Here is a 26,387-nt window from a genome sequence, read left to right as displayed (position 1 = left end):
CACGCATGTTCCTTGCCTCGGGCTTTTGGGCTCACCTTTCCCAGTGCCTCCAGTACTCTTCCCAGCTGGCCTGGCCAGCTTCCTGCTTCCGCTTGGTGCTTCCGCAGAAGTCCCCTCCCAGGCCTGCGTGGCGCTCCCATCCCGGCCGGTCATGTTCCCCTTTGTTCTTCTTTCTCCTTTCAATGTAGAGCTGGAGAGCACTGCCTGGATACCACACTTGTTACCTGTGTATCACCGCCTACACACACACCCCCCACACTCCGCGCCATGAGGTCGGAGGTTTGGGTTGGGTTTTGTTGGCTGCTGTGTTCCTGCCGCCTGCTTGGTACTTGGCTCTGTGACTGGCACGGTGAAGGATGGGACCAGTGAGCAGAGCTGCTCCGCAGCCCCACCCGGCTCTGTTTTATCTCTGCGCACCTCACTCCCATTGCTTCCTGCGTAGTCCGCTCAGAGGTCGCACCTGCTCGAGGTGCCTGCTTCCCACCATGTTTCCACCTCCAAAGGGGCATCCCGTGGCCTCCCTGCTCATGTGGCTGACTTGCTGATCCTTTGCACTCCTGTGTTTTCTCGTCTGTGATGGAGCTTTGTCAGGCTGCTTCACTTCTCCTCCTCATTTCCATGCCTCCGGCCCTGCCGGCTCAGGTTCTGCCAGAGCCCGGAGCCGGCTGCCCTCCAGGACCTCCTCAGCAGAAGCCTCCCGTTTCACCCAGCAGAACTCTCCGTGCAGCATCCTGGCCCTGCGTGTGTGCCTCTTCTTGGGTGTTTTCCTGCGCTTTGTTTAGCTGCTTGATATGAAATTGTATGATTTAATTGCCTAAGTTAAGGTGGAACATCTTAGGGATATCGCGGTGTCTTATTTTCCAAAACCTAAAAAGTTTTCTTTTTGGGAGAGAGCGGATTATCTTAGGCATTTTTAAAGTTAAAACCCCTCTAACCTTTTCTTCCCATTTCTCTGTCCTCTGAAGTCCGTCACCTGGCCCAGCTGTAGAACGTCCGCTGTCGCTTCTGCACAGGCTGTGAGGTCACTGTCTGTACCTTTGTGCGGATTATTTTGGAATAGGTTTAATTGAAGTTGATCTGACTCAGTTAGTTTGGCTTACTAGTCTCGCTCACTAGTCTTTGTTACATGTAGCCCGAATTCATCATCGATTCTTCAGCTTGAGGCAGAAGAGCTTAAGAGATTTCTTTGGTTTATTTTTTTGAAAACTTGCCTTAATTGAGAGGACTGTTTAAATCTTTTTCACTGTAGATTCATTTAGTAGAAGATGAGAACTCTTCTCACCAGTGATGAGCTTCATCTTCTTTGACCACTCAAGCTGTACTTAAGTGAGGTGTGGTTATATTCTGTGACACCCATTACCGCAGACACCAAGTATAAGCAGAAGAAGTTGCGAATCACTCCCAAGCGTATTGCCATGAAATATGTTGGAGTGGCTTTTTTGGGGTCCCCTCTTGCTTTTCTTTGGTCTTTCTGTTCCGATCTTTGGTTTTAATTTCTTTGTGCTTATGGTTGGCATTTTCATTGTTGTTCTTTGTGTTGATATGGAAATAACTTCTAAAATTTCATTTCCATCTGATGAGCTCCATTCAACCAGCCTTAGTCTCTAGTGCCAGAGAAGGCCTGCTTTTCAGGATCGTGTGTTATTACAGCAGTGAAGTCCTAAATACTGTCCTTTCGAACTTTTTTAGATATTCTAACTTTATGAGTGTTTTCCTGTGAATAGACAGACATATGAATAGTTCCAGAAACCACAAAGTCCTTGTTAATCTAAAGCACCAGAAGAAAGGGTTTTAATAATTCTGTACCTCTGTTTAAAGGGGGCCAACTCCTGGTCCTTAGTGTTTTCTTTTTAGAAACCAGTTAGTAGTGTAAGGCCTGTCCTGTTTCATTGATCTGTGTTCCCCTTGCTGGATTATTGATGTTTCTGGTGGGATCAGTGCAACGGATTTTTCTGGGCATGCTACAGCCAGCATCATTTTTTTGTTTTTTGTTTTTTACTGCTGCTCTGTTTTTCATTGAGAAGAATGATCATTTTTCTGCCGTTTCAGATACTTGAAAGCTGTCTGTGTCCATGTGTAATTTAACACTCAGATAACACTTTTCTTTGGCAGCAGAGTATCTCACAAACTGCTGTTTTGTATGACCTCCAGTAAAGAGGTAATCTGGTTTTATAACCTATTTAGCACGTTAGATTTCTTTACGGTGAGGCTTCATGTAAGATAAATTTGGTGACCACGTAAACCCTTCTGTGTTCTCTTCATAGAACTGGCAAAAATATTCCAAAATCTGAAAGGTATAGTTAGAATAATTTTAAAGCATAGTTTCTCTAAAAGAAAGTGTTAAGGATATGACTTGCATGGGAATCAGTTTGTCTTTAGGTTATTATTTTATGGTAGAAAGTGAGGGTGTATATACCAAACTTTAGCCTGAAGAGTTGGTCACATTTTGGGGGAATTAAACTGTTGTTGCAGGGGCACCTGGGTGGTTCAGTTGGTTAAGTGTCCGACTGTAGGTCTCAGCTCAGGTCTTGATCTCAGGGTCATGAGTTCAAGCTCTGTGTTGGGCTCCACGCTGGGTGTGGAGCCTACTTAAAAAATAAATAAAATGCTGTTGGGGAAGAGCCCTGGAGACGAAGGGTTGCACATGATGAGAGTAGAGAATCTGGGGTAGAAGCGGAATAGGGGGCGGATGTGCAGGGCCGTGAGCCCTCCTTCTCTGGCTGCTGGGGGCTCAGTGTGCCTGGCATTGTTTGTGATGCTCAGTTTGCTCTGTTTTTCTCATTTGTTTTAACCTTTCTTATTTTGAAGCTGCCTTAAAACTCTTTTTCCTGGAGAGAAGTGAGGAGTAACTAAAGAAAGAAATGAACAGGTGTTTGGTGCCTGAGCTGCACGTGTGTCTCATCTTCTAACGGGGCGTCTTGGTGGCCCTCTGGCCTGCGGTGCACGTAGGACTGACTCCTGCCTGGCTCGCTTTGTTTTGTAGACCGCTTACAACTCCCAGAGTGACCGCTCGCCCCGCTGGACTGTGGTTCTGTGCTGCAGATGGAGTGTAGGACTCAGTTGTCTGGGCCAGAGTGAGAGGAGCCCGAGGCCCAAGATGGAGAAGAAACGAAGAAAGAAATGAAAGCCTCCTTCCAGGCCAAACCACAAAAGGCCATGAAATTTAACTTTTATTTACGTTGGACAAGACTGTAAAATGGCTGATCAATAATGTTTCAGCTTTTTGCCGGAACAAAAATTAACTTATAATCAAGGAAGTAAAAAGTGCGATTTGAATTTATGCGATTTTATGACCATTTTCACTTATGACCATGAAGCTTGTCAACATCTGGCTGCTTCTGCTAGTGGTTTTGCTCTGTGGGAAGAGACATCTGGGGGACAGATTGGAGAAGAAGTCTTTCGAAAAGGCCCCGTGCCCTGGCTGTTCCCACCTGACCTTGAAGGTGGAATTCTCCTCAACAGTTGTGGAATATGGTAATGATATTATTTTAGCCCCCCTCCCCATTTTTTAAAAACTGAACTTTAAATACTAGCTTTTGCCAAAAAAAGACATTGCCCTCTTTTCTACGGTAAATTTCAAATGAGGTGAGCGCTCAGCGCTTGGGTGTTCACTCTGCTGAAGTTTGCTTTCCCGGGATAGGGAGCTTCTGTGAAGCAAGGACATCGGCATTCGGAATTACTTCCCTAAAACCTGGTTCTATGAAACAGGCGCCATTGTCGCCGCTGGGGGGACATGGGGGGGGAGTTGGGAGGTGCTGAAACCCCAGTAAAACAAAAGCTTGCCTTATGAATCCGTTTTTCCTGTTTGAAAAAGTTACGTGCATTTCTTTGCCATATATTCAAACTTCTCTTAATCTTTGCTTTTTGAAAAATAGCTCAGATATCTGATTTTAAGTGGTGTGTTCTGTGATCGGGGGACGCGTACAGATCATTTTAACCCAGAGCTCGGGAAACGGCTGCGTAGGGCATTTAAACCAGTCTTTTGATTTACTGCTCCTTCTACTGTAGGTTTTAGGATGTGTAAGTTCTGTTTTACAAGGGAACTTTTAGAGTAGATACACCTTTATGTTCCCATACACGGACATAAATTCTTATTTTGATTTGTGGTCATTGCTTTCAGAATACATCGTGGCTTTCAATGGATACTTTACAGCCAAAGCTAGGAATTCTTTTATTTCAAGTGCCCTGAAGAGCAGTGAAATAGACAATTGGAGAATCATTCCTCGAAACAACCCATCCAGTGACTACCCTAGTGATTTTGAGGTGATTCAGATAAAAGAAAAACAGAAAGCGGGGCTGCTCACACTTGAAGATCATCCCAACATCAAACGGGTGACACCCCAGCGGAAAGTCTTCCGTTCGCTCAAGTACGCGGAGTGTGAGTACTGTGATCTCGGGCTCCACTGGTCAGTCTCTGCTTTGCTGGTGCTCGGAGACAGAATGTGCACGTTGACACAGGCTGGCGGAGAATGGGTTCAGTGAGCACCCGAGTCCCTTCATCCAGTTTCATCAGTTTGAACGTTTTCTTGCCAGGAGCTTAAAAAACTAAAAACAGGCTTCATGCTATTTTGGTGGGAAAAAATCTGCAGGTTTGCAGTAGAGGAGTTTGGTGATCTTTGTCTCTGTTGGAAGTGGTTTTCACCCAGGCTCCTCTGAGAGCCGGGGGGCCCCGGCACCCCTCACATTCCGAAGTGCAAGGCAGGGTCTTTGAGTCTCCTCTTTGGTTCCACTGTGCTTCTGTCAGTGTGTGTTTTTATTTTTAAGGCATCTTGTAAAACATCCTTTCTATGGGTTTTGTTTTGTTTTAAGATTTTTTTATTATTTATTTATTTATTTGACAGAGAAAGAGAGATGGCCAGCGAGAGAGGGACAAGCAGGGGGAGTGGGAGAGGAAGAAGCGGGCTCCCAGCGGAGGAGCCTGACATGGGGCTGGATCCCAGGACTCTGGGATCACGCCCTGAGCCAAAGGCAGACACTTAACGACTGCGCCACCGAGGCGCCCCCGTTTTGTTTTTCTGAGAGCCTCCTGACCATGCACATCATGCCTTTGCTGGGCCTGGTTCAGTCCCAGGCCGTGCCGGTGTGAGGATGGAAGGGATTCGATGCTTCTCCTTCAGCCTGGGGGCTTATTCTTTCTTTACAACTTGTGCTCGTCAGGGTAGAGTTTATCCTTAAATAATAAATTGCGTATTTATTACCTAACATTTTCTGAAGCATACTTACTACCAAAGAAAAAGGTTTTTTTTTTCCTTTTGTGATAAACTAGGGTAATAAATTGCCATTCTATTATCATTTTCTGCATTCTTTGGAAGGAGAGAGAAATAAAATTTTGCTTTTTTCCCTTTTCAGTCGTGTCGTAGGCCTGAGAGCCTCTGAGGCTCAGAAAGGGCACACGGGGAAGTGGAGCTAATTTGCCTAGTGTGCCGAGCCAGCTCTCGAGGCGCCACAGAAGTCAGGTGTCTGACTTCCTCGGAGCTCTCTGGGCCAGTCCAGATGTTTTGTGATGCTTTTTCTCTTTAAAAAGCAATAACCTCAGAACAATCCAGGAAGATAAAAACAAACCAGACCTTGTACACTTAGCTAGATAAATGCATTGTGCTGTTTTATTTTACCTTTTTTATCATAAAGAGTCCCGGGACATTTTAAGAAACATGGAAATGCCTAATTTTAGCACAGCAGTCCTGGAATCTCAGGGTTGGGTTCCTTTCTATACACTCTCCACCATGGTTGTCAGACATGGTGCTTGACGCCCCCCAGGGACGTGGTACACTGCTGACAGGCCCAGTCGGTCTTGTCGCCATCTGTTAGCTCATGTGGCGAGCCGCTTTCCTGTAAGCGTCAACTTTTCCCATCCAAAAAAATGGAGATAATGCTACCTACCTCCTAGGGTTCTCACGAAGATGAAATAAAATAGTGCAAGTGTAAGAGCTTAACAGTTTTTAGGATGTAAAGAGACGTTAAATATTGCTTATTTCTCTGGCTGTGTTGTGAGAAGGCTCTGCTTTGTTTTGGCTGGAACCTGTCCCATCCTGGCTCCCATCCCTGGCTCTGTCCATGGGCTGGAAGACAGAGCCAACGTGTTTGCCACAAGGCAGTGTTTAAAGATACTTTCAGGATATCCACGGTGTCCCCCTTGATGGATTCTTCTCTCCAGATCCTTCAGCTGTCCCTCCCATGACACGGGTTCAGGCCCTCTCACCATTTTAACTGCTTTCCTTTCAGTACTCTCCAGTTTTTCTGAATTGCTCTTACAGAGCCGAGTTCATTACTTAGGTGTAGTCTGGTCTGCTTCAGGCCGGCGGAGCAGACCCTCGCATGCTGTCAACACCAGTCTTCTGTTAGCACCTCCAGTACTGTCCCCCGCTGTTGACTTAAAGAACAGTCAACATGGCGAGTTCAGTGCAGAATAATTTCAGTTGGTCTGTGCAAATAGTTACTTAACGGAACTGACATGACTGTATGTTTTCCCTGTACTTTTTCATGGGGAGGCCTGGTAAGACTGAAACCATAGTCGTTTGCTTTAGAGACAGAATTTCAGTATTAGGAGTGTAGGTGTGTTCTTCTGCAGACTGATTTGAGATGCAGTTTTTGTTCATGATAGCATGGTCCTGAAAGGTAAGGACCACTCTTGAGGGGTTTCTTTTGCTTTTTTCCTTCGGTTTTTAACAAAGTAAGGTAGTTACAGGTGGCGGAATTCATGGTTTTCTTTTTTTTTTTTTTTTTAAAGATTTTATTTATTTATTCGACAGAGATAGAGACAGCCAGCGAGAGAGGGAACACAAGCAGGGGGAGTGGGAGAGGAAGAAGCAGACTCATAGTGGAAGAGCCTGATGTGGGGCTCGATCCCATAACGCCGGGATCACGCCCTGAGCTGAAGGCAGACGCTTAACCGCTGTGCCACCCAGGCGCCCCGGAATTCATGGTTTTCTGTGCAGCGTGGCAGGTGTTGACGCATGCGCAGCCCTCGGTCCACCCGCAAGATCAAGGGAAGACGCAGTTCGTTGCCTCCACAGAGCCCCCGACTCCTTTCTAGTCACTCTAGTCAGCATGTCGAGAGTGGTGAGCAGTGTGCAGCTGGAAAAAGGTCCGCCTGCCATTTGCCCGGAGACAGGTGTGATGGGCTAACCTGCCCTTTTCTGTCCCAGCAAGCCAGTGCTGTGAAGGTTCACCATCCCTCAGTGGCCGTTTGCTTCGTTGTTGTGTTGTTGTCGTTGTCCTTGTTCTTAAACCTTTTGGTTCAGTGAGAACAAGTTGCTGATGAAAAATCAGGCATTTCTCATTTCTTCTGTTTTAGTCACGATTGACTTTATTTCTCTAAAAGTGGTTATTTTGCGGTCCTTCTCTGCCTTCCGTGAGTTAGAAAATGCCAAGTAGAGGGCTCTTGGGGAATAGTAGTGATAGCTAAGTGGCGAACTTGGGTGTAGCTGCATGGAGAAGATCCTCCGGCAGAGGGAGAGAACCCCCCTTCCGGCACTCAGGGTTCAGGGGTAGTTGCCGCCCTTTTCAGAACGGGTGCTTTCCCTGACGGGATCAGGTTGCTCCGGTGCCGCTCGGCTTCTCATTTCTCTCTCCTTGGCTCCAGCCGATCCCGGAGCGCCCTGTAACGAAACCCGGTGGAGCCAGAAGTGGCAGTCGTCGCGGCCCCTGCGAAGAGCCAGCCTCTCCCTGGGCTCTGGGTTCTGGCACGCTACAGGGCGACACTCGAGTAGACGGTTGCTGCGAGCCATCCCGCGCCAGGTCGCCCAGACCCTGCAGGCCGACGTGCTCTGGCAGATGGGCTACACAGGTGCGTGCCGTTCTCCCGGGAGCCCGTGGGGCCTGGTGTCCGGGGCGCCTTCCGACTTGGGGGCCTAGTGCTGCAGCGCGGGCCTCCGGCACCTGCCCTTCGCTGCGTGGGGAGCTGGACACGTCTGGCGCCCCCCCCCCCCGCCTTTGACTTCCGCTATGCTGGGCTTCTGTTTCTGCCTTTTTCAGTTGTTTAACCCTAGGCACCTTTTGTGTCTTTCTGTGTTATTTCTGAGGTTGGGGGTAGATTGTGGAGCATTTCTCTCCTGTTGACACACAGGTGAACAAACAGCAGTTTCCCAGGGAGGGAGATCAAGTGCAAAGATAGTTACTTTGAAGTGATAAACGTGACAGTTTATCCCTTGAGTGTGGAGCTCTGTGCAGAATGGCTAAGTTACAGGCTGTGCACGTGTTGGTCATTATCTCAGAGCAGGAGACGGCAGTAATGACCATATCCTAGGAAATAAAACCACCGGTAAGGTATTTTTCCTGACTGATATATCGTGGCAGGACGTCGCTGCCGTAACTACTGTGAAGGTTTGTACCCAACTCAAACAGAAGCCAGTTTCTCTAGCCCCCACCACCCCACCCCTGTCCATCTCAGCTGGTCTCGGGGTCCTTACCCGCATCTCCCAGCCTTGGAGACTGTTACCTTTCCCTTGATTTCCCCAGCCCGCGCCCTGCAGAAGGTCTGAGACACTTAACTCCTCATGCCTGCTGGACTGACCTTTCATTAAAATGATTGTCACCTCATGGTTTTATCTTTTCAGGGTGAGAACTCTTCACAAAGTAAATTCTCTAAACAGAAAAGCATTTTCTGTCCCCCCAAACCAAGTGGTTTTCGAGACTGTGTGCACTATTTAAATGTAAGCAATATGTTTTGATAGTTATCTCAGTGTGATTGATTATTTAACATAGTATTGATACGTAAACACAGCTCTCACACTAGAAAGACCCCACCTTCGTGACATCTGTTAGCTGCGAAATAGTAGAGTGTCTTAGATTTTTCTACATGTTTTCTACAATTTCTTGATCTGGCAATGTCAGTCTTAACATGGGTGCACAGAGCTTTTGGCCCGATCTGCAGTAGGCTCCTTACTATAGCCAGGTGTACAGCGTAGTGGTTTTCCTTACCATGACATCATCCCCGCGTGCAGCCCCTGTGTGCAGGGTTAGCAATCAGCGGCGTCTGAGGGAAGACACGGAATAGTCTCTCCTCTCCCGAGGGTGTGTGCTTTATTGGTGCCCTTCGTTTCAGAGCGCCTCTCTAAGGAGATGAGGGGAGGGAGACCTGAGGGAAGTCACCAGAAGGGAGGAAATCACTCCCATATGGAGGACTGAGCACTGGTGACCGTTGAGGAGTGTCCCAAGAGATTTCCTCTGTAGCCTCAGGTCTTCTTTAGCAGCACATGATGGCATCTCTCCCAGTCTCCCCTTTTCCTTGTCCTGGCTCAGCCGGGGCCCCTGGGGCACCTAACCTAATGCGTGCATGTGGGGCAGGCTCTGGGCCTCCATGACAGGTCCCGAGGACAAAATCCACAGTGTGATTTCTCCAAACGTGATTGTGCTTGCTTGTTTTTTTGGAATAAGGTGCTAACGTAAGGGTTGCTGTTTTTGACACTGGGCTGAGCGAGAAGCATCCCCACTTCAAAAATGTGAAGGAGAGAACCAACTGGACCAATGAGCGGACGCTGGACGACGGTGGGTGGCGGTGCTGTGGTGTGACCCGGTCTCTGTCCCTCGCTCCTGTCCCCAGTTATGGGTTAAGAGTACAGTTTTCTGTATGTTGATGATGACACAGTCATGTACAGCCATTACCGAGACAAACCCACATAAACCCACGTTGTTCATGTGCCTTTGGGCAGAAGCTTGTCTGACTGTCTCGGGATATCAGGAAGTAGCGTTTGAGGAGTGAGGGCTGCCTGGTGGAGGAGCACTGACCTCCCGGTTTGAGAGGGGGTGGGGTGCAAGGCCCAGAATCAGGGCAGCCACGGCTTGGGCTCTGGATGGGAGACTGTGCAGGGGCAGTGCAGCTTCTTCACCCGGGGCTGAGAGAACGAGGCTGTTTGCATGGTGGTTTGAAATGTTGCCATCTTGGCGCACATTATCAGCTGTGTTTTCTGACTTTTCTCCTTGTGGTCCGCAGGGCTGGGCCATGGCACCTTTGTGGCAGGTGTGATAGCCAGCATGCGGGAGTGCCAAGGGTTTGCTCCAGATGCGGAACTTCATATTTTCAGGGTCTTTACCAATAACCAGGTAGGTGTTTTGAGGACCCTTGAAGCTTAAGGAGTTGACATGGGAACATAAAAAGTAAAACTTTGGAGAACACATTCGTTTAAAAGCAGCACGCCTGCTCGATGCTGAGCTGCTTCTGGTGTCCCACGTGAGTCACGCTGTCCCTCCATGGCCCCTCTGTGTGGCATCACCACTTCATCAGCCTCACTTGGACCCTGAAGACCCCACTCCAAGGGCAGTGCGCAGAAGTGGCTCCCATGAGTCTCCTTCCTTCCTGTGCTCCGGGCCTGCCCTGGGCTCCTGTGCCCCCACGTCACGGGCACATTTGTTGTGCTTTCATGGGAGAGAAGAATCGTTGGTGTGTTTGCCGCCCCTGCTGGGCTGTGACCGGCTCGAGGGCTGCGTCTGTACAGTGTGGTGTCACATTGGGCAGTGTGGGTTCCCGGCCTTGTTCCCTCGCTTTTCATAACTAGTTATAGTAAAGGGGAGGGTCCTATTGTTTATTTTTTTAATTTAATTTTTGTATAGATGGTGCAGTTCAGGAAAATCTAAAGACAGCACAGGGAAAATTCCACCAATGCTGTGCCTGTCCAGCTGGGGCTTACCTTACTTCCTCATGTCTCCCATGTGATAGTTTCTTAATTTCTTGTACCCCCTCCTCCTACACTTGCCTGTACAAGCAAATATAAACATGTCTTATTTGTAAAAGCCTTAAAAAAACATAATTCTTGGATATTGCCCTGATCCTGTTTCTGCTGTAAGTTTAATTGTATATTTTATAAAAACATCTGAGTCGTGTTACACAAGGTGATTCAGCCGTCAGGAAACTGGGGGGAGTTGAGCATCAGAGAAGTAATTCTGTGAGATAACCGTTACTGATGCCGTTTACCTTTCAGTCTGGGAATGAAGAATATTAGACAAATACATTCAACTGAGAGGGAAGTGTCTTGTGAAAAATCCTTTCAAGGAGGGGCAGTGAGAGGTGTGGGGCCCACCACGGAAGGTACACTTGAGGGTGAGGCACTGTACATCCGGCCTGGAGAGTGGCCGCCCCCAGAGTGCGGCTGTCCCTCGAGTCCAGCTGCAGGGACCTAGAATTTCCGGGTGTCTCCTTTACGTTTCAGAGCGTTGTTTTTTCTGAATTTTAAGTGAATACATCATGTTGCTTAGGAGGCTGCACTTCACCCTTAGAAACAGAAGCTCTGTTGTAGCCCTTCGGGACTGTCACCGAAACCCCTAAAGTCGTGTTTGGCGATTACCTAGGTATCCTACACCTCCTGGTTCCTGGACGCCTTCAATTACGCCATCCTGAAGAAGATGGACGTGCTGAACCTCAGCATCGGCGGGCCCGACTTCATGGACCATCCCTTTGTCGACAAGGTCGGTCGTGTCCCCGCACAGAGAACGGTGGTGCGCCTGGTGACAGCTTCTGCTCTGAGCGCTTCGTCTCGGGTGCGCTGGTGGTCTGTCACGCATGAGGCGACTGCCTTGTGAGGACGACTTGCATTGGGAGCAGCACGTCCTGCTGTGTCGGTTCCTTGTCCAAACAGCCCGTCTGCAAACCTGCCCAGAGAGCGGGCTCTGCTCTGTGCGTCATAAGGCCCCACGTCCTGGGTTTTGTCAGAGCTAATGAACGTGCTGCTTGGCAAACATCCACGCGTGTGAGGGTCTAGTGTTACATTTTCAAGGTCACCCTTCCTTCTTCAGGAGTCTTTTTAGAAGCTGTAGTTATTTTTGGACAGTTGTATGTTGATTGTTTGAGAGTGGCTTACTTTCATAAGTAAATGTTTGCTAATCCTATAGGTGTGGGAATTAACGGCTAACAACGTAATCATGGTTTCTGCTATTGGCAACGATGGGCCTCTTTATGGGTAAGTACTCCCTGTAGGGATGACTTCGAGGAGTTATTTCCCCCCGAAATAACTGCAGATCTGTTGTCCGTCTGTCTTTGTGTCTGTCTCAAACTGTGTATCACGGGAATGTTCCACACACAGCCAGTCAGACTGTGAAATGAGCCAGTGCCCGCCACCTACCACCTCACTGGTCAACTCGGGCCCACCTTTTTTCTGCTTAATTTTTTATTTTTAGTTTGCTGTAAATAGCAGTTTGGGGGCCTATAGTTTTTATTCTACTTTCTTTTTCCCCCTCTGAAATCAGGAAAGTAAACCTGCTTGGTTAGAAATGACGGCACAGTATTTATCGGGACCCGCTCTACGCGAGGCCCGGGCGTGAGGAGGTAAACGGGATGAGGTGCCTGTCGTCTGAGGAAGGACGAGGCGCAGACGCAGCAGAGCTGCCGGAGACGGAGAGCGCGGGCCGTGTAACGGACCCGGCCGGCCTCTGCCGGTTGACAAGTGGGGTCAGGTGGAGGGAAGCAGAGAGAACGCTGGCACCGAGATGCTCCTGTGTGCTGGGTCGTCACGGGGAACGAAAGCAGCATGAGGTGCTCAACACCAGTCACCGCGGTGCAGGCCCTGAGCTCTTGTCCGGTTAGAGGTCCCGATCTTCTCTCACCGACGGCTCTGATTTTTATTCAGTAGGTGACTCGTGTAAGTCATCTGTTGTGCTGAAACGCTTTGCAGCAGGATGTGTGTCATCCTCCCTCGTGGGGTCCCCGGGACGTGTGTGGTTCAGTGCTAGGACAGGGTGTGAGGTAACCACAGAGGAGAAAGAAAGCGCAGAGTTCCCTCACTGCTCTGCGGCCCATCAGGGAGAGATGCGTGATTATGACCTGAGATCTGACCTGAGCCGAAATCAAGAGTCGGACGCTTAATAGACGAAGCCACCCAGGCGTCCCCCTGAATTACTCATTTAAAATGACTTTTCTTCCCGTGTGTTTTTGTGCCTCAATCCAGCACTCTGAATAACCCTGCTGACCAAATGGACGTAATTGGAGTGGGCGGCATTGACTTCGAGGACAACATCGCCCGCTTCTCCTCGAGGGGAATGACTACCTGGGTAGGCTTCTCTTCACTAGTGGGATGCGCCGTGCAGAACGCTGTGTGTACGAGCCTTGGGTGTGTTTGTAGGTGTGCATAGGGAGAAGCAGCTGGGGAGGTAGCCGGGGCTGCGGGTGCTCACCCAGCCACGAGAATGAGCGATCTGGCCCCTTGCATGTCTGTCATTTCGTGGTGGCGCATGGGGCAAGGGCTGGTTCTGAGTGGTGCTTCCAGCTTCCCACTTTGTAACTGACTTCTGAGTAACTCACTCTTTAGGTCGGTGGATTCATGCCCACTTATTCTGACTGGTAGGAAGGTGAGCAGTCCTTCCTCAGTGCTAGGTGAGAGGATTTTTCTTGCCTTCGGAAGCCGGAGAAGCCAGTGAGAACAGCTTACTGTCAGCTCTGCTGCCCGGGAAAAAATTCTGTTTAGCTGTACGAAATTGAAATAACTCCAGCAAATGAATCAGTTCCGCTCCTTGGGGATTGATTGTGCCGCTGAGTCGTCCCCCGTCACCCCCAGAGCAGAGCTGCATGTGCAGGTAGCTGCTCCTGGGGGCATCGCTCAGCTACGCCCACCGGCCCCTCCTGGTGCTCGGACTCACGAGTCCTGTCCTTGGCCTTCACCAAGGCCTGTTTCCTAGCGGCGTTGTGAGACACGTTCCTGCCTGGTCTGGAAGACACTACGCGGTGCCCTACGTGAATCTGGGTCTGGTGTCTAGTTAGGGTTCAGTGCCAGGAAAGGTTTTGTTCAATTCAGATTGGTGTACTTCTTTCTTACACAACGTAAGATCTTGTCATAATTCTCGTTTTGCCTCAATTTCTGGGACATTGAAGAGAGTACTCAGTTAAAGTCTTGTTATTCTTGCAGTTCGTGTATCATTCTAAGTGCTTTCTTTCCCCTCTGCTACAGACTGAAGTCTCCAGTTGTGTCGTGTTATCCTTTCCCTGTAAAGAAACATCTTTAATTTTTAATTCTAATTTTCTGATATTTTTAACGTATTTCTAATTTTCAGGTTACTTAGAGCAATTTCCACTTTCTAGTCTTGCAGAATTTAAAAGACTCACTTTCTGTTGCTTTGTGGCATTACTATTAATACTGGTTATTATAAAGCACACCCAAAATAGTTTCATTTTCTCCGTTGCCATTTAAGCTTATATTCTGTCGCAGTGAATTTCAGATAAAACCAGTGTGTGGCTAAGGTCACACCAGCTGGAAATATCCCGTATTCACCCCGAACTGCGTGTAGCCGCGTGCCTGTGGTGTGCTGTGGTGCAAACCGAGCTACTCTCCTCCGTAGGAACTGCCAGGAGGCTATGGCCGTGTAAAGCCCGATATCGTCACCTATGGCGCTGGAGTGAGGGGCTCTGGTGTGAAAGGGGGCTGCCGGGCCCTGTCGGGGACCAGCGTGGCATCTCCGGTGGTCGCCGGCGCCGTCACCTTGCTGGTAAGGTGAGTGCCACTGAGCAGAGAGGACGTGGTGCCCGCAGACCGGGAGCTGAGTCTTGTTTGTCCCCAGCCAGGTTGGAGAGTTGGGGAGCACATGATGACCCTTGCTCCCCCCCCCTCCATCTCCGCCCTGTTCCGTGTAGGGGATTCGTGTGCGAGGGGGCAGTTGCGTGAACACACAGTAACTGTGGAAGGCACCGTGTGAAGGCACGGTACCTGCTACTGTTCCGCGTCTGCTTTTGTTCCACTTTGCTTTTATTAAATACTTTTTTTTTTTTTTTTTTTAAGATTTATGTATTTGAGAGAGAGTGGAGGGGAAAGGCAGAGGGAGGGGAAGTGAGAGAATCCTAAGCAGGTTCTACTCTTGGCCCAGAGCCTGACTCGGGGCCCAATCTCAGGACCCTGAGATCATGATGTGAGCCGAAGTCAAGAGGCGGATGTTTAACCGACTGAACCACCCAGGAGCCCCTTAAAAGACTTATTTTTAAGAGTTGTTTAAGCAGCTGCCTTCGGCTTGGATCATGATCTCAGGGTTCTGCATCGAGCCCCATGTGAGCCCCATGTTGTCAGACTCCCTGCTCCGCGGGGAGTCTGCTTCTCCCTCTGACCCTTCTCTGTACTCCTGCACACGTGTGTGCTCTGTCTCTCTCTTTCTCAAGTAAGTAAATAAAATCTTAAAAAAAAAAAAAAGTGGTTTTAGGCTCACAGCAATCTTGAGGAAGGTACGGGATTCCCCGTGGACCCTGTGCTTCCATATTTATTTTATTTTTTTAAACGTTCCTATTTTGTGCTTTATTTAGTTGTACTTGTTAAGTCCGAACAACTGCGTTTATCAGGCAGGGCACAAAAAGTCAGATGTTTTCCTTCCGTTTCTTCATTTCCTTAGGGAGTGACCTTTCCGTGTGCTGTTAGCAGAGGAGCTGCCGTCAGGCAGTGGGACTGACAGTTTCTCTGTGTAATTTATCTGTTCTCTCCGTCTCATTGACTCCCTCTCACAGTTGGAATGGAGCTTAGTGACTGGCCCTTCATTTTGCAGATAGTGAAGCTGAAAGAAAGTTCTCAAAACCAGTTGGCCAGAAGTGACGGTCACGTGCTGTGACTTAGTCACATGGGCTGTGTGCCTCGCCCTTGAGGTTACAGAGAGAGGTCTTGGGAGTTAGTGCTCTTTTTTATTTTCCCCCAAATCACTCTCTTTCTACTTAGATGAGGCATTAGTTGAGCTTTGTGTTGGCGTTAATGTAAAACTGCATAGTTGAAAGTTAATATATTCTATGTTAATTTTAGAATTAAGTTAAAATAGGGAAATGATAGCAAATGTTTTTATATTGAAAATTCTTTTTTAAAGCAAGTAAGTTTATGTTGGCTTCAGCTTCTGATGCCGGGGGTATTTTGTTTTTTAATTAGTAATCTTTGATAAAATAGATATCTATCTCTGTCCTCCTTTTCCTGTCCTTCCCTTAGAGTTCAGAGCCTGATTCTTGAAACTGTTGACACTGGGCAGGGTGGGCTCTGGAGAAGAACCTTGTCTTTTTTCTTGTTGTTTTCGTCACCCCATGTTCCCTGCAGAGAGGAGGAGGGGAGGGAAGCAGACTGGAGTTACCTGGTTGCACCCAGGCTTTCATACTCAGTGGAGGAGCTCGTTCCACTAGGGCTCCTGCTGGCCACCTTGTTGCTTATGGAAGAGAGACCCTGGCTTCTTCCCCACCGACCATGACTGTGGGCAGGGCTGGGTCTTGGCTGCACTCGTGAGCCCAGCACACCTCTCCCCATCAGGCGAGTAGGGAGATGAGGAGGCTTTCATTTCCAGTACAGCTGCTTCCGGTGTCAGGGAAGCCTTTCACTTTCCTTATCTCCCTGCAGCTAAGAAAAGTGCCACTGTAGGAGCTGAGAAACGCGTCCAGGGTGCGTCAGCTCGCCTCCAGCCTGGCAGCACTCCTGAGGAAGCCGGACCTGGCCTTTGGTCTGGCCTGTCCACGCAGGGGTGGGGGCTTGTGGCTGCCGCTGAGCTTTTGGCGGCTCTTTGATTCTGACTCTCGCTTCACGTCCTCTGACTCTCCTGACCCCGGATTTCCCACCTAGATCTATTAGAAATCGCACCCACACTTCCAAGACCAGCCGCCATCATAGACATTCGGGAACTGTGGAGAGTCCGTTTGTCTTTTTTGCTTTCTGTATTTTGTCCCGTGCATCGAGGGGTTAACATTTACTTGTATTTGTGATATGTAGACGTACAGAAACGTGCTTGTTAGTGCTGATGTTTTTTTTTTTTTTTTAAAGATTTTATTTATTTATTCGACAGAGATAGAGACAGCCAGCGAGAGAGGGAACACAAGCAGGGGGAGTGGGAGAGGAAGAAGCAGGCTCATAGCGGAGGAGCCTGATGTGGGGCTCGATCCCAGAACGCCGGGATCACGCCCTGAGCCGAAGGCAGACGCTTAACCGCTGTGCCACCCAGGCGCCCCAGTGCTGATGTTCTTAAGCATGCATCATGCCCACATGGCATGGAGTTCCTGGCTGGTAGGGCTGTGTGTTCACTTGTCTGGGTGTGTTCTGATGGGGCAGCGCTCCGGCTGGCGTCAGTGTGCACGGTTCTGCCAGGCCTTCCCTACCTGTGAGGCCGTGGCTGCACTCAGGCGCTGGGGCTCCTGCCCGACCCACGTGCTGGTCCTCTCCAGGCCCAGTCTGGTCTCCGTTCCTTCCGCCACCAGGTGCTGTCGCGGCTTGTCTGCTTCCTTCTCTTCCTTCTGCTAGCAGGCTTCCCTTCCCCTCTGCAGCTGGGCACTCTGACCTGTTCCCGCCTCCTGCAGCCTCTGTGGTCTGTTCAGTCATGTCATTGGGAAAATACGTGTTTCTGATAAACTTAGTATAAACAGACAGAAGCTCCCTGAGCCACGTGGCTGAGAAGTCATCCCGAGACAGGTGCAGAAATGACATGTTCATTCTCAGCTGCATGGGCTTCACCAGAGGAGCTCCCAGTAGATGGGATGCAAGATGGGAGGTCACAGGTTTGCACGTTCACAGGTTAGGGATGGTCTGATTTTCCTCCTCCTGCTGAGAGATGGTGAGCAAATCCGTGATTTTCTCTCCAGCACAGTGCAGAAGCGCGAACTGGTGAACCCGGCCAGCATGAAGCAGGCACTCATTGCGTCCGCCCGCAGGCTTCCTGGTGTGAATATGTTTGAGCAAGGCCACGGCAAGCTGGATCTCCTTAGGGCCTATCAGATCCTCAACAGCTACAAGCCGCAGGCGAGGTTGGTATGCTTCCTTTAAATCGGCCTCCCTTCCTCCCTGGCCTCTGAGGGTGTTCCTTCCTCTGCACAGACTACTGGCCTCGGGACAGGAACTGGGCACTGACTGATGACACCGCGCTGGACCCTCGGGGAAGGCTTTAGGCGGCTGCTTCTGTGTGGGCGCCGCCTGGTGGCACTTGAACTCATGATCTGTTATTTGTAACACAGATAGCTTAAGATACTGATTTGGTTTCTTTATACTTTTTCTTTTAAAGGGAGGTTTTTTATTTTTTTATTTTTAAAGTGGGGTTTTTTTTTTTTTGTTTGTTTGTTTGTTTTTGTTTTTGAGAGAGAGAGAGTGCAAGCAAGCCCGAGTGCAAGCTGGGGGAGGAACAGAGGGGGAGGGAGAGGGACAAGCAGGCTCTGTGCTGAGATTGGAGCTGAATGCGGGGCCCAGTCCTAGGACCCTGAGATGACCTGAGCCGAAATCAAGAGTTGGTCGCTTAACTGGCCGAACCACCCAGGCACCCCTCTTTTTACTTTTAAAACTTTTGTTTTTAAAGATTTACTTATTTGGGGGTGAGAGAGAGCACACAGGCGTGCAGGCAGGGAAGAGCGGGAGTGGGGGGACCAGAGGGAGAGAGAAATCCTCAAGCACATTCTGTGCTAAGCACGGGGCCAGACATAGGGCTCGATTCCAGGACCCTGAGATCATAACCTGAGCCGAAATCAAGAGTCAGTCGCTTAACCAACCGAGCCACCTGGCACCCCAAAACTTTGTTTTTAAATAATCTTAGGTTTGCAGAAATTTGCAAAAATAGCGTAGCTGTTGTTATATACCCTTTACTCAGCTTTTTCTGATGCCAGCACCTTCACTGACAATACTCGAACTCTTGAAACCAGCAAAGGAGCGCTGACACTGGGCTGTGATGAGTCTGCAGGCTTTGCTCACAGGTGCCCAGGCCCTGATGTGCTGTGTCTGTCCGGCCTGTGCTGGTCGCCCCATCTTCCTGGTCCCTCCAGCCTTTTGTGGCTCATCTGTCTTTTGCCATCGCTTGTGACCCTGACTCTTTTGGGAGTGCCGATTAGTTACTTAGTAGGTAGTGAGGAGACTGCCTCTCGATGTGAGTTTATCTGATGCTTTCTCATGATTAGTTTGAGGTTATGTATTTTTAGTGAGAGTTATTTTTGGCTTTTTAGTTTGAAACTTTTATTTATAATTATTAGATTTACAGCGAAGTTTCACAAATAGTACATGAGGACTATGTCTCAGATAACGTGGTGCAAGTCTCAAAGCCTGGAAATTAACACTGCTTCATTACCATGGCCTAATCTGCAGACCGTACTCAGAGTTCACCCACTGTGCGTCCCGTCCTTTTCCGGGTCCAGGATGTGGCCACCATCCTGCAGTCCATGGGGTGGGCCTGTCTGCCTGGTCTCCTCCTGTGGGGACACTTGCTCGGTTCCTGTTCCCCTCAGGGCTGGCGGGGTCCGTTGGCCTTGTGATTGAGGCGGTGCATCACTCTCTGCCCGCCGGGAGGCAGACACCAAGGTGGAGGGCACGGCCAGGAGATCAGCTGCGGGGAGGGGACCTGGGAAGGAGGATGGGAAGGAGACAGGAAGAGTCTGAGGGCCGCCGCAGCACAGGTCCCAGAGTGTGTCCACTGATGGGGAGCTGCTGACCCAAAGTGGCCTGTTCGAGGAGCCTGTGTCTCTGGGGATGGGCCTGCCCTAGGTCCCCCTGTGCTCAGCTTTGGCCGGGAGCAGCAGCGGGGTTCCTGCCCTGGCACAGACACGGCAGAGGGTCCGTGGGCCGTGCTCCTGCGGCAGATCTGGGCAGCAGGGCTCCTGGTTCCGAAGGTGGCGCCTGCCAGGTCCCTCCCCTGTCCCTTGTGATTGCTAAGTGCCTCTTGTGGGTGCACTTGAAGATGATCGTGTTTCTTTCCTTTTTTCTTTATTTTTTAAAAGAATTTTGTTTATTTGAGGTAGTGTCAACACACAAGCCACAGGGGGGAGCAGACGGAGCAGGAGGAGCAGATTCCCCGCTGAGCAGGGAGCCCGACGTGGGGCTCGATCCCAGGACCCTAGGATCATGACCTGAGCTGAAAACAGACGCTTCATCGACTGAGCCCCCCAGGCGCCCAGAGATCATCCTGCGTCTAACACGCTTTGACTCACGGGTTCCGGCATCCATCGCTGGTTCTTGCCTGTAACGATACTACTGTGCACTGCCCTGTGCTTATTTTCTATTTCTCTCATTCCTTCTACGTTTATTAGTTGGAGTTCTCATCTAAGGAAGAACTGTCCTCTTTCTCTCCTGTGTTTACTTACCCACGTGTTTATATCAGTGTGGGCACGGGGATATTTATTTTACTCTGTGGATTGTAGCCCACTGATATCATTGTTGATTTTGTTGCTCAGCTTGTCCCAGATTTGGCCCTTGGAGGCTCCTTCTAGTCAGCTGCTGTGGCTTTGCAGCCCCAGCCCTGGTGGTCATTCTTTCCCCATGCGACCCTGGCCCTTCCGTGGGAGGGGGTGTTTGGAACCAAGACCCAGCAGCGGTGTGCCCCCAGCCGCTATGCCCGTGGCTTTGTGGGCCCTTTCAGCAGACGGCTGGGCAGTGTCTGCGTGTTCACGCCGTCCGTGCCTTTGTCTGTCCCTGTCTGTCACTGCAGAGAGGAGCACGTGAGTCCATCCCTCCCCTGGTCCCAGCCAAGCCACGGTTCTCCACCCGGTATTCCCTTACATGGGATGCCCTCCTCCAGCACGCCAGGCACAGAGTGGTTACCTGTTTGCTCGGTCTGTCCGGGCTATACCAGGCAGTTGCAGCTTCGCTGACCCCTCCCTCGTGAAAAACAGATGTCCTGACTGGAGTGCGGGGTCTGTGCCTAGTTCTTATCTTTGACTTCGCAGCACGTGGCCCCTCTCAGTGGTGTTCATGTTTAATACAGTTGAGTTGCTTAGTTTGTATTTCTTTGTGGATCCCCCCCCCCACACACACACACATCGTGGTTGATTTCAGCAGGTTATGTATTAGGTACTGAGGCGTTACTCTGGCTCTGCAGTCTGAGGTGCACAGGGGAGGCCTCCCCCCCGTCCCCTCTGTCCCTGCTCCCACTCGCCCATCTCTCCACCCTGTCCCCATCCACCCCCTGTGGATAACAGTGTCGTTAGTTTGGGGTTTATTCTTCTTTGGTTTGGCTTGAATGAGCAGAGAGATGCATATGTTCCTACATCCCTTTTACATTAAGGACAGCATCACTGCAAACATCTTTTTGCCTTTTGCTCTTTTCACGGAAGAGTATCTTGGAAATGACTCTGTGTCAATTCATGGAGATTTCTTCTTTCTCTCTACAGTGGCGTAGTGTGGATGTGTGTGGTCTAGTCAACTACTTACGTGTGGGCATGTGAATTACTTGCAGTGTGTTGTCATGACAGACTGTTGCGGTGAGTGCCGCTGTGCCGGTGTGATGGAGTTGCACGGATGTGTGTCTTCAGGGAAGGTTCCTAGAGATGGGATTGCTGGGTCAAAGCTTTGTGAGGTCCCGCCCTGCCGCCCCCACCCCTGCAGAAGGGTTGTGCCTGGTGGTGGGCCTTAGCCCCCCGCGCGGGGGTGCCTGCTTCCCAGAGCCCCCGCCTCAGGATGCCCTCCACACTTGACCTGGGGCCAGTCTGATGGGGGACAGAGAGGCTCCGACTGTTGCTTTCGTTTGTGTTTGTCTAGTTCGGAGTGAGGTGGGCACTTTGTCTATGGTGAAGGGCCGTTTTTTTTAAGAAAGAGCACAAGCAGGGGGAGTGACAGGCAGAAGCAGGCAGAGGGAGAAGCGGGCTCCCTGCTGAGCAAGGAACCTGATGTGGGGCTCGATCCCAGGACCGTGGGATCATGACCTGAGCCGAAGGCAGACGCTTAACCGACTGAGCCACCCGGGCGCCCCTGAAGGGCCGTTTTTATCCGTTTCTTGGGAAGCATCTGCTTGGTTTTTTTTTCCGTTTTTCTTTGCAGTTTTTGTTCCTCAGTTTTTAAGAATTCTTTACAGAAGAGGGTCACTGACCCTTTGTTAGCGATACGCACTGCAGATCTTTCTCTGTGTGTGTCAGTTGGAGTTTGACTTGGGGTGAAGTGTTGGTTGCTGTTCGGTGTGTTTTCCAGTAGCCGCTTTTGTTAGGTTCTTACTGGCATTGCCAGCTCTGGGTTTTGAGTCACAGAAAGCTTTTCTCTGCATGAAAGTACAAGGAATGCACCCACGTTTTTTTTTCTAATATGTGTTTGCTTTCTTTTGTATGCTTGACTTTCTCTGCTCCATTGGGACTTTTCTTGTGTACAGTGTGAAGCAGGGATCTGACTTTTATCTTTGCCACGTGGCCACCTGTCTGTGAGCTAGCTCCCTTCATAAAACGTCGCTCTTTGCCCCAATGATTTGAGGTGCTGTCATTCGAGACTCTGGGCCCAAGGTGTTCCCTGGGGCTGGTTACGTGCCAGCCAGGGCCTACAGAATTCCAGAATTATGGAAGGGAAGAGGTTTCCCCCGCTCATCGTGCCACGTGTGAGCAGTCTGGACAGGCCGGCCCAGTGGCTTCTCTGCGCAGAGAACGTTGCAACGCAGGTCCCCGGGTGCCAGCCTAGGGTGGCCTTGTGAGCAGCCCTCCCCGGCTCGGGTCTCCGTGCAGACACGCTCCTGCAGCTGTAGGGCCTCGTTGTCCTTCTCTGACGTGCTCTGCTCTGACACTGTGTTCTTTGTTTCAGTCTGAGCCCCAGCTACATAGATCTGACCGAGTGTCCCTACATGTGGCCGTACTGCTCCCAGCCCATCTACTATGGAGGGATGCCGACAATCGTCAACGTCACGATCCTCAACGGCATGGGCGTCACAGGAAGGATTGTAGACAAGGTGACGCCGCTCTCTGGCTTATGGTGAACTTAGACATGGCCCGGCCTTTGTGCCTTGTCTCTCTTTCCTGCTGTTAAAGCAGGAGAGGTTTTCTCCTCCTGTCCCGGGTGCCAGAGTATTGGAAGCAGTGATTTGTTTTCTCCTGAGTTCTTTACTGATAAGCCCAGGATAAATGGAACCAGTTTGCTCCTTTCTGACTTTGACATCTCAGATTTGGCTCGTGAATGGACTAATTATATTTGATTCTTCATGATATAATTTTTCCCCTGTAATTAAATGCCCAGCTATAATTATCGTATTCTTGAGTGAGCACGAATGGGCCCTCCAGTTGAAAAGGTGTGTTCTTGTTTTTAGTTTTGTTTTTATAATTTTTCTTTTACTTACTGAATAAGCATTATCTTGATAGTAAAGGACAGGAAGAGAGTAGAAAAATGTTTCACTTCCCGCCCCAGCACACTAACGTAACCACTGTTCTTAAAGTATTCTTTTCCAGCCTTTATCTCAAGTATGTATTTTTGTTCTGTGTGCAGTAGGCCCAACTTTAATCTTGTCTTTCTCAGTTCTCATTATGTTGTTAAATGTAACTCTGTGCACAGCCCCAGTGTACTTGCTACAGCTTTTTAATATCACATACAATTGTTAAATCATAATTTACCTACTGGTTTTTTTAAATAAAAACATTTTTATTTTAACTTTCAGGGAACAGACTGTTCTTCTTTTCAAGATAATCACAAGGAGCTTACAAAAATGAGCATTTACAGTGCAGCTTTATATAATCCAAACATTAAAAAGTTAAAAGAGATTTCTGCTTTGTTGTCCTTATAAAACCAGAAATCCATTCATACTCAGGCCCTTGTCCTCAGCATTGTTAGAGTATTTCCATTGAGCAAACCGTGATCTAATTGAGTAATCCTTCCTTCTGGTGTGATTTGAAACAAAGTTGTCAAATCTCAGCAATTTGCCAACAGTTTCCTTGTCGCTCTTCTTCACAGTATGAATTCTTGGTGTTACATCTATCCGTGTGCAGAGGCAGTAGCTGTGACCGTGTGACCGCGTAGCGTGGCGCTAACCGCCGGGCCCACGTGGGAAGCGGCCCGTGCTTGGATAGCTGGGGGTCTCCAGCTGTAAACGTTTCACTGAGTATCTTGGCATATGCGGTTTCCTTTTCTTCTGAAATATTTTTTTAATATAAACTCCCTGGATTGGAATTCCCAGTCAGAGAGCGGGGACGTTATTGTGGCCCTTGGTCCATGCTGCAGAACTCTTTCCGAGAGTTGTGTCTGGGCACGCTGCTGCCAGCTACATGGAGGGGCCCTGGCTCCATTGCGTGCACGGGCTCGGACAGCTTTTTTTTTTTTTTTAATTCCATGAGGTTGCTAAAAATTGAAATAAAATTCATGTACCATAATAAAGCAGCCTTTTAAATCAAGTGAATTCAGGAGTTCCTAGTATATTCACAAGCAGTGATTGCAACCATCACTCTTCTATAATTCCGGAACATTCTCATCACCCCAAAAGGAAACCCCTGTTAGCTGTCACTCCTCATTCTCCCTCCGGCCAGGCCCAGGCAGCTCCTGAGGGCCTTTCTATCTCTGTATTTGCTTGTTGTGGACAGCCCGTACCCATGGGGTCACGCCTGGTGTGGCCCGTCATGACTGGCCTTTCACGCAGCGTGTCTTTACGGTTCATTCCTTTTTCCAGCTGAGTGATATTCCATTGTGTGGTTGGGCCACGTTTGCGTATTCATCAGTTGGTGGACATTTGGTTTGTTTGTAGGTGGTTCATCTCTTTTTTTTTTTTTTTTTAAAGATTTTATTTATTTATTCGACAGAGAGAGAGACAGCCAGCGAGAGAGGGAACACAAGCAGGGGGAGTGGGAGAGGAAGAAGCAGGCTCCTAGCGGAGGAGCCTGACGTGGGGCTCGATCCCATAACGCCGGGATCACGCCCTGAGCTGAAGGCAGACGCTTAACGACTGCGCCACCCAGGCGCCCCAGGTGGTTCATCTCTTAACTGTACGTTTAGAGGGGATAAAATACGTCTTACTTCTGAGCACTTCTCCGGTTACCTGGGAGGTGGCGCTCTCCAGGTTCGTCCCCGGTTGTATTGCCTCCTGTATGAGTTAGCTTTTCATTCCCGTGGCCCATTCTGCTGTGGTTCAGGGTTTCTCTGTCCACCTGAACGTCTTTTTGTCCTAGAGAAATAACCATTGTTGTATTTTACGCAACAGTTTCTCCCAGATTAGCGTCTTTCTCTTTAACACTAGAGGTCGTGTTATTTACTTAGTTATCTTTGGTTTTGTACAGGTGCCACACTTCCCTGTGGTTGGATTTTCATCTTTTATATTTCTCTTGTTTCAAAAATTAGAAACTTTTCTCTCCAGAGTAGGATAAAATCTCGATTTTATTTCCTACTAATGTTCCTTTTATGCTTGTAAGATGGTTAATTTTCTCATCAGTGTTGAATCCATTTGACGCATGTCATAAGAGATGGATAAAAATTAACTTTTTTCTGTTGTTAACCAGTGGTCCCTGGAGCATTTATCACAGATCCCTTTTCTTCCTCACTGTTCGTGGTGCCGTATCCTACGAATATTTGTCTTCTTTTTCAGAATTTTTTTTTTAATATGCTGACTCACTTGGGGAGAATATTGCTCTCTGGCTTGTGAGGGAAATGAGTAATTTAGGTCGGTTTGAAATGGTGGTTCATTTGTAGGAGCAAGCGTGTGTTTCTTCCAGATGCCTCCTCGCGTGTGCCCCTCTGCTCAGGCCCAAGCCCCCTCTTCCTGCGGGCGTCCTGCAGAGACCTGCCTGCCCAGCTGCTGGCTGTGTGGTCCATGCCATTTTAGTATCTTATTCCTTTACGTTGCTGTGATTCCTGAAGCATACAAATAATTGGAATTTGTTCTCAAATTGGAGAGTTTTCATTTATTTACATTCTCTGTCAGATAAAAGTTCTTTGCCAAACCATGTGTCCTTTTTTTTAAACCTTGGCACAAAAAATTCTCTTTAAAATTGGAGGCTGTTTGAAATAGTGGGTTCTAGACTGCTCTAGACAGTGTTCCAGACTGACCTAGTCTGCCGCGGTTATAGGTTGCTTAGGGTCTACATAGGAATTTCAGTGGAGCAGGGGTCTGAACCCGAGGTGGTAAGGTCGCAGGTGAGCATCTCACCAGAGCCTGCGCTTACATGTCTCCCACAGCCTGACTGGCAGCCCTACTTGCCGCAGAATGGAGACAACATCGAAGTTGCTTTCTCGTACTCCTCCGTGTTATGGCCGTGGTCAGGCTACCTGGCCATCTCCATCTCTGTCACCAAGAAGGCGGCTTCGTGGGAAGGCGTCGCACAGGGACACGTCACGGTCACCGTAGCTTCCCCAGCGGAGGTGAGAGCGAGTACGCGCCAGGGAGGGGCCTGCTCTCAACCTTCCACCGGCTGCTGCCAGGAAGTGGGGTGGGGGATGCAGGCCGAGTCCCTGGAGTCTGGGATTTGTAGCCAGTTGACAGGTGTGTTGAGGCTTGCGGGCCGTGGTCGGTGCTCCCGGGCCTGTGGAGCGGCTGGAGTTTCAGAGCCCACTCAGCAGTGAGTGGTGCTGCCTCCCATTCTCTTGCTGAGCAACAACAGCTAAGACTGTTTGGTGCCAGAGTTCAAGTTCAAAGTGATGGCAAAAATACGCGTTCTCTACAAGGGGCTGTGGGGCTAACCCTGTGTAGTCCAGGAGTTTTAAGGAATAAGGTGCCTTAAATTTTATATCTTAAACATTTAAAGGATGAATTTTAATAAGATGAATTGTGACACATGAATGTTTCTTCCAACGTTTGTCATTAGGAATGCTTGCATTCAGATTATTTAAATTGTTTTT

General features: G+C 49.3%; 1 protein-coding gene across 3 annotated transcripts in view; it reads left to right on the top strand.

Moving 5' to 3' along the window:
* Nucleotides 1-26,387, top strand: part of MBTPS1 (membrane bound transcription factor peptidase, site 1) — a 50,029-nt gene that overhangs the window by 8,884 nt on the left and 14,758 nt on the right. The window contains exons 2-13 of one of the 3 annotated variants that reach the window (XM_026495328.4): nt 2,984-3,474; nt 4,121-4,378; nt 7,583-7,786; nt 9,376-9,486; nt 9,932-10,041; nt 11,284-11,400; nt 11,824-11,891; nt 12,876-12,978; nt 14,260-14,411; nt 17,498-17,659; nt 22,383-22,527; nt 25,728-25,910. In XM_026495328.4, the coding sequence (XP_026351113.1) occupies nt 3,306-3,474; nt 4,121-4,378; nt 7,583-7,786; nt 9,376-9,486; nt 9,932-10,041; nt 11,284-11,400; nt 11,824-11,891; nt 12,876-12,978; nt 14,260-14,411; nt 17,498-17,659; nt 22,383-22,527; nt 25,728-25,910 (1,782 nt within the window). In that variant the 5' untranslated portion in view covers nt 2,984-3,305. Of the gene's footprint in view, nt 1-2,808; nt 3,475-4,120; nt 4,379-7,582; nt 7,787-9,375; nt 9,487-9,931; nt 10,042-11,283; nt 11,401-11,823; nt 11,892-12,875; nt 12,979-14,259; nt 14,412-17,497; nt 17,660-22,382; nt 22,528-25,727; nt 25,911-26,387 lie in introns of those variants that run through there. The other 2 variants (XM_057314281.1, XM_057314282.1) reach the window with 2 other exon arrangements.

This window comes from Ursus arctos, unplaced genomic scaffold, assembly GCF_023065955.2.
Source record: "Ursus arctos isolate Adak ecotype North America unplaced genomic scaffold, UrsArc2.0 scaffold_19, whole genome shotgun sequence".
NCBI classification, from domain to species: domain Eukaryota; kingdom Metazoa; phylum Chordata; class Mammalia; order Carnivora; family Ursidae; genus Ursus; species Ursus arctos.
Note: the sequence above shows the minus strand (reverse complement) of the source record. Positions and strands in the feature narration are given on the sequence as shown.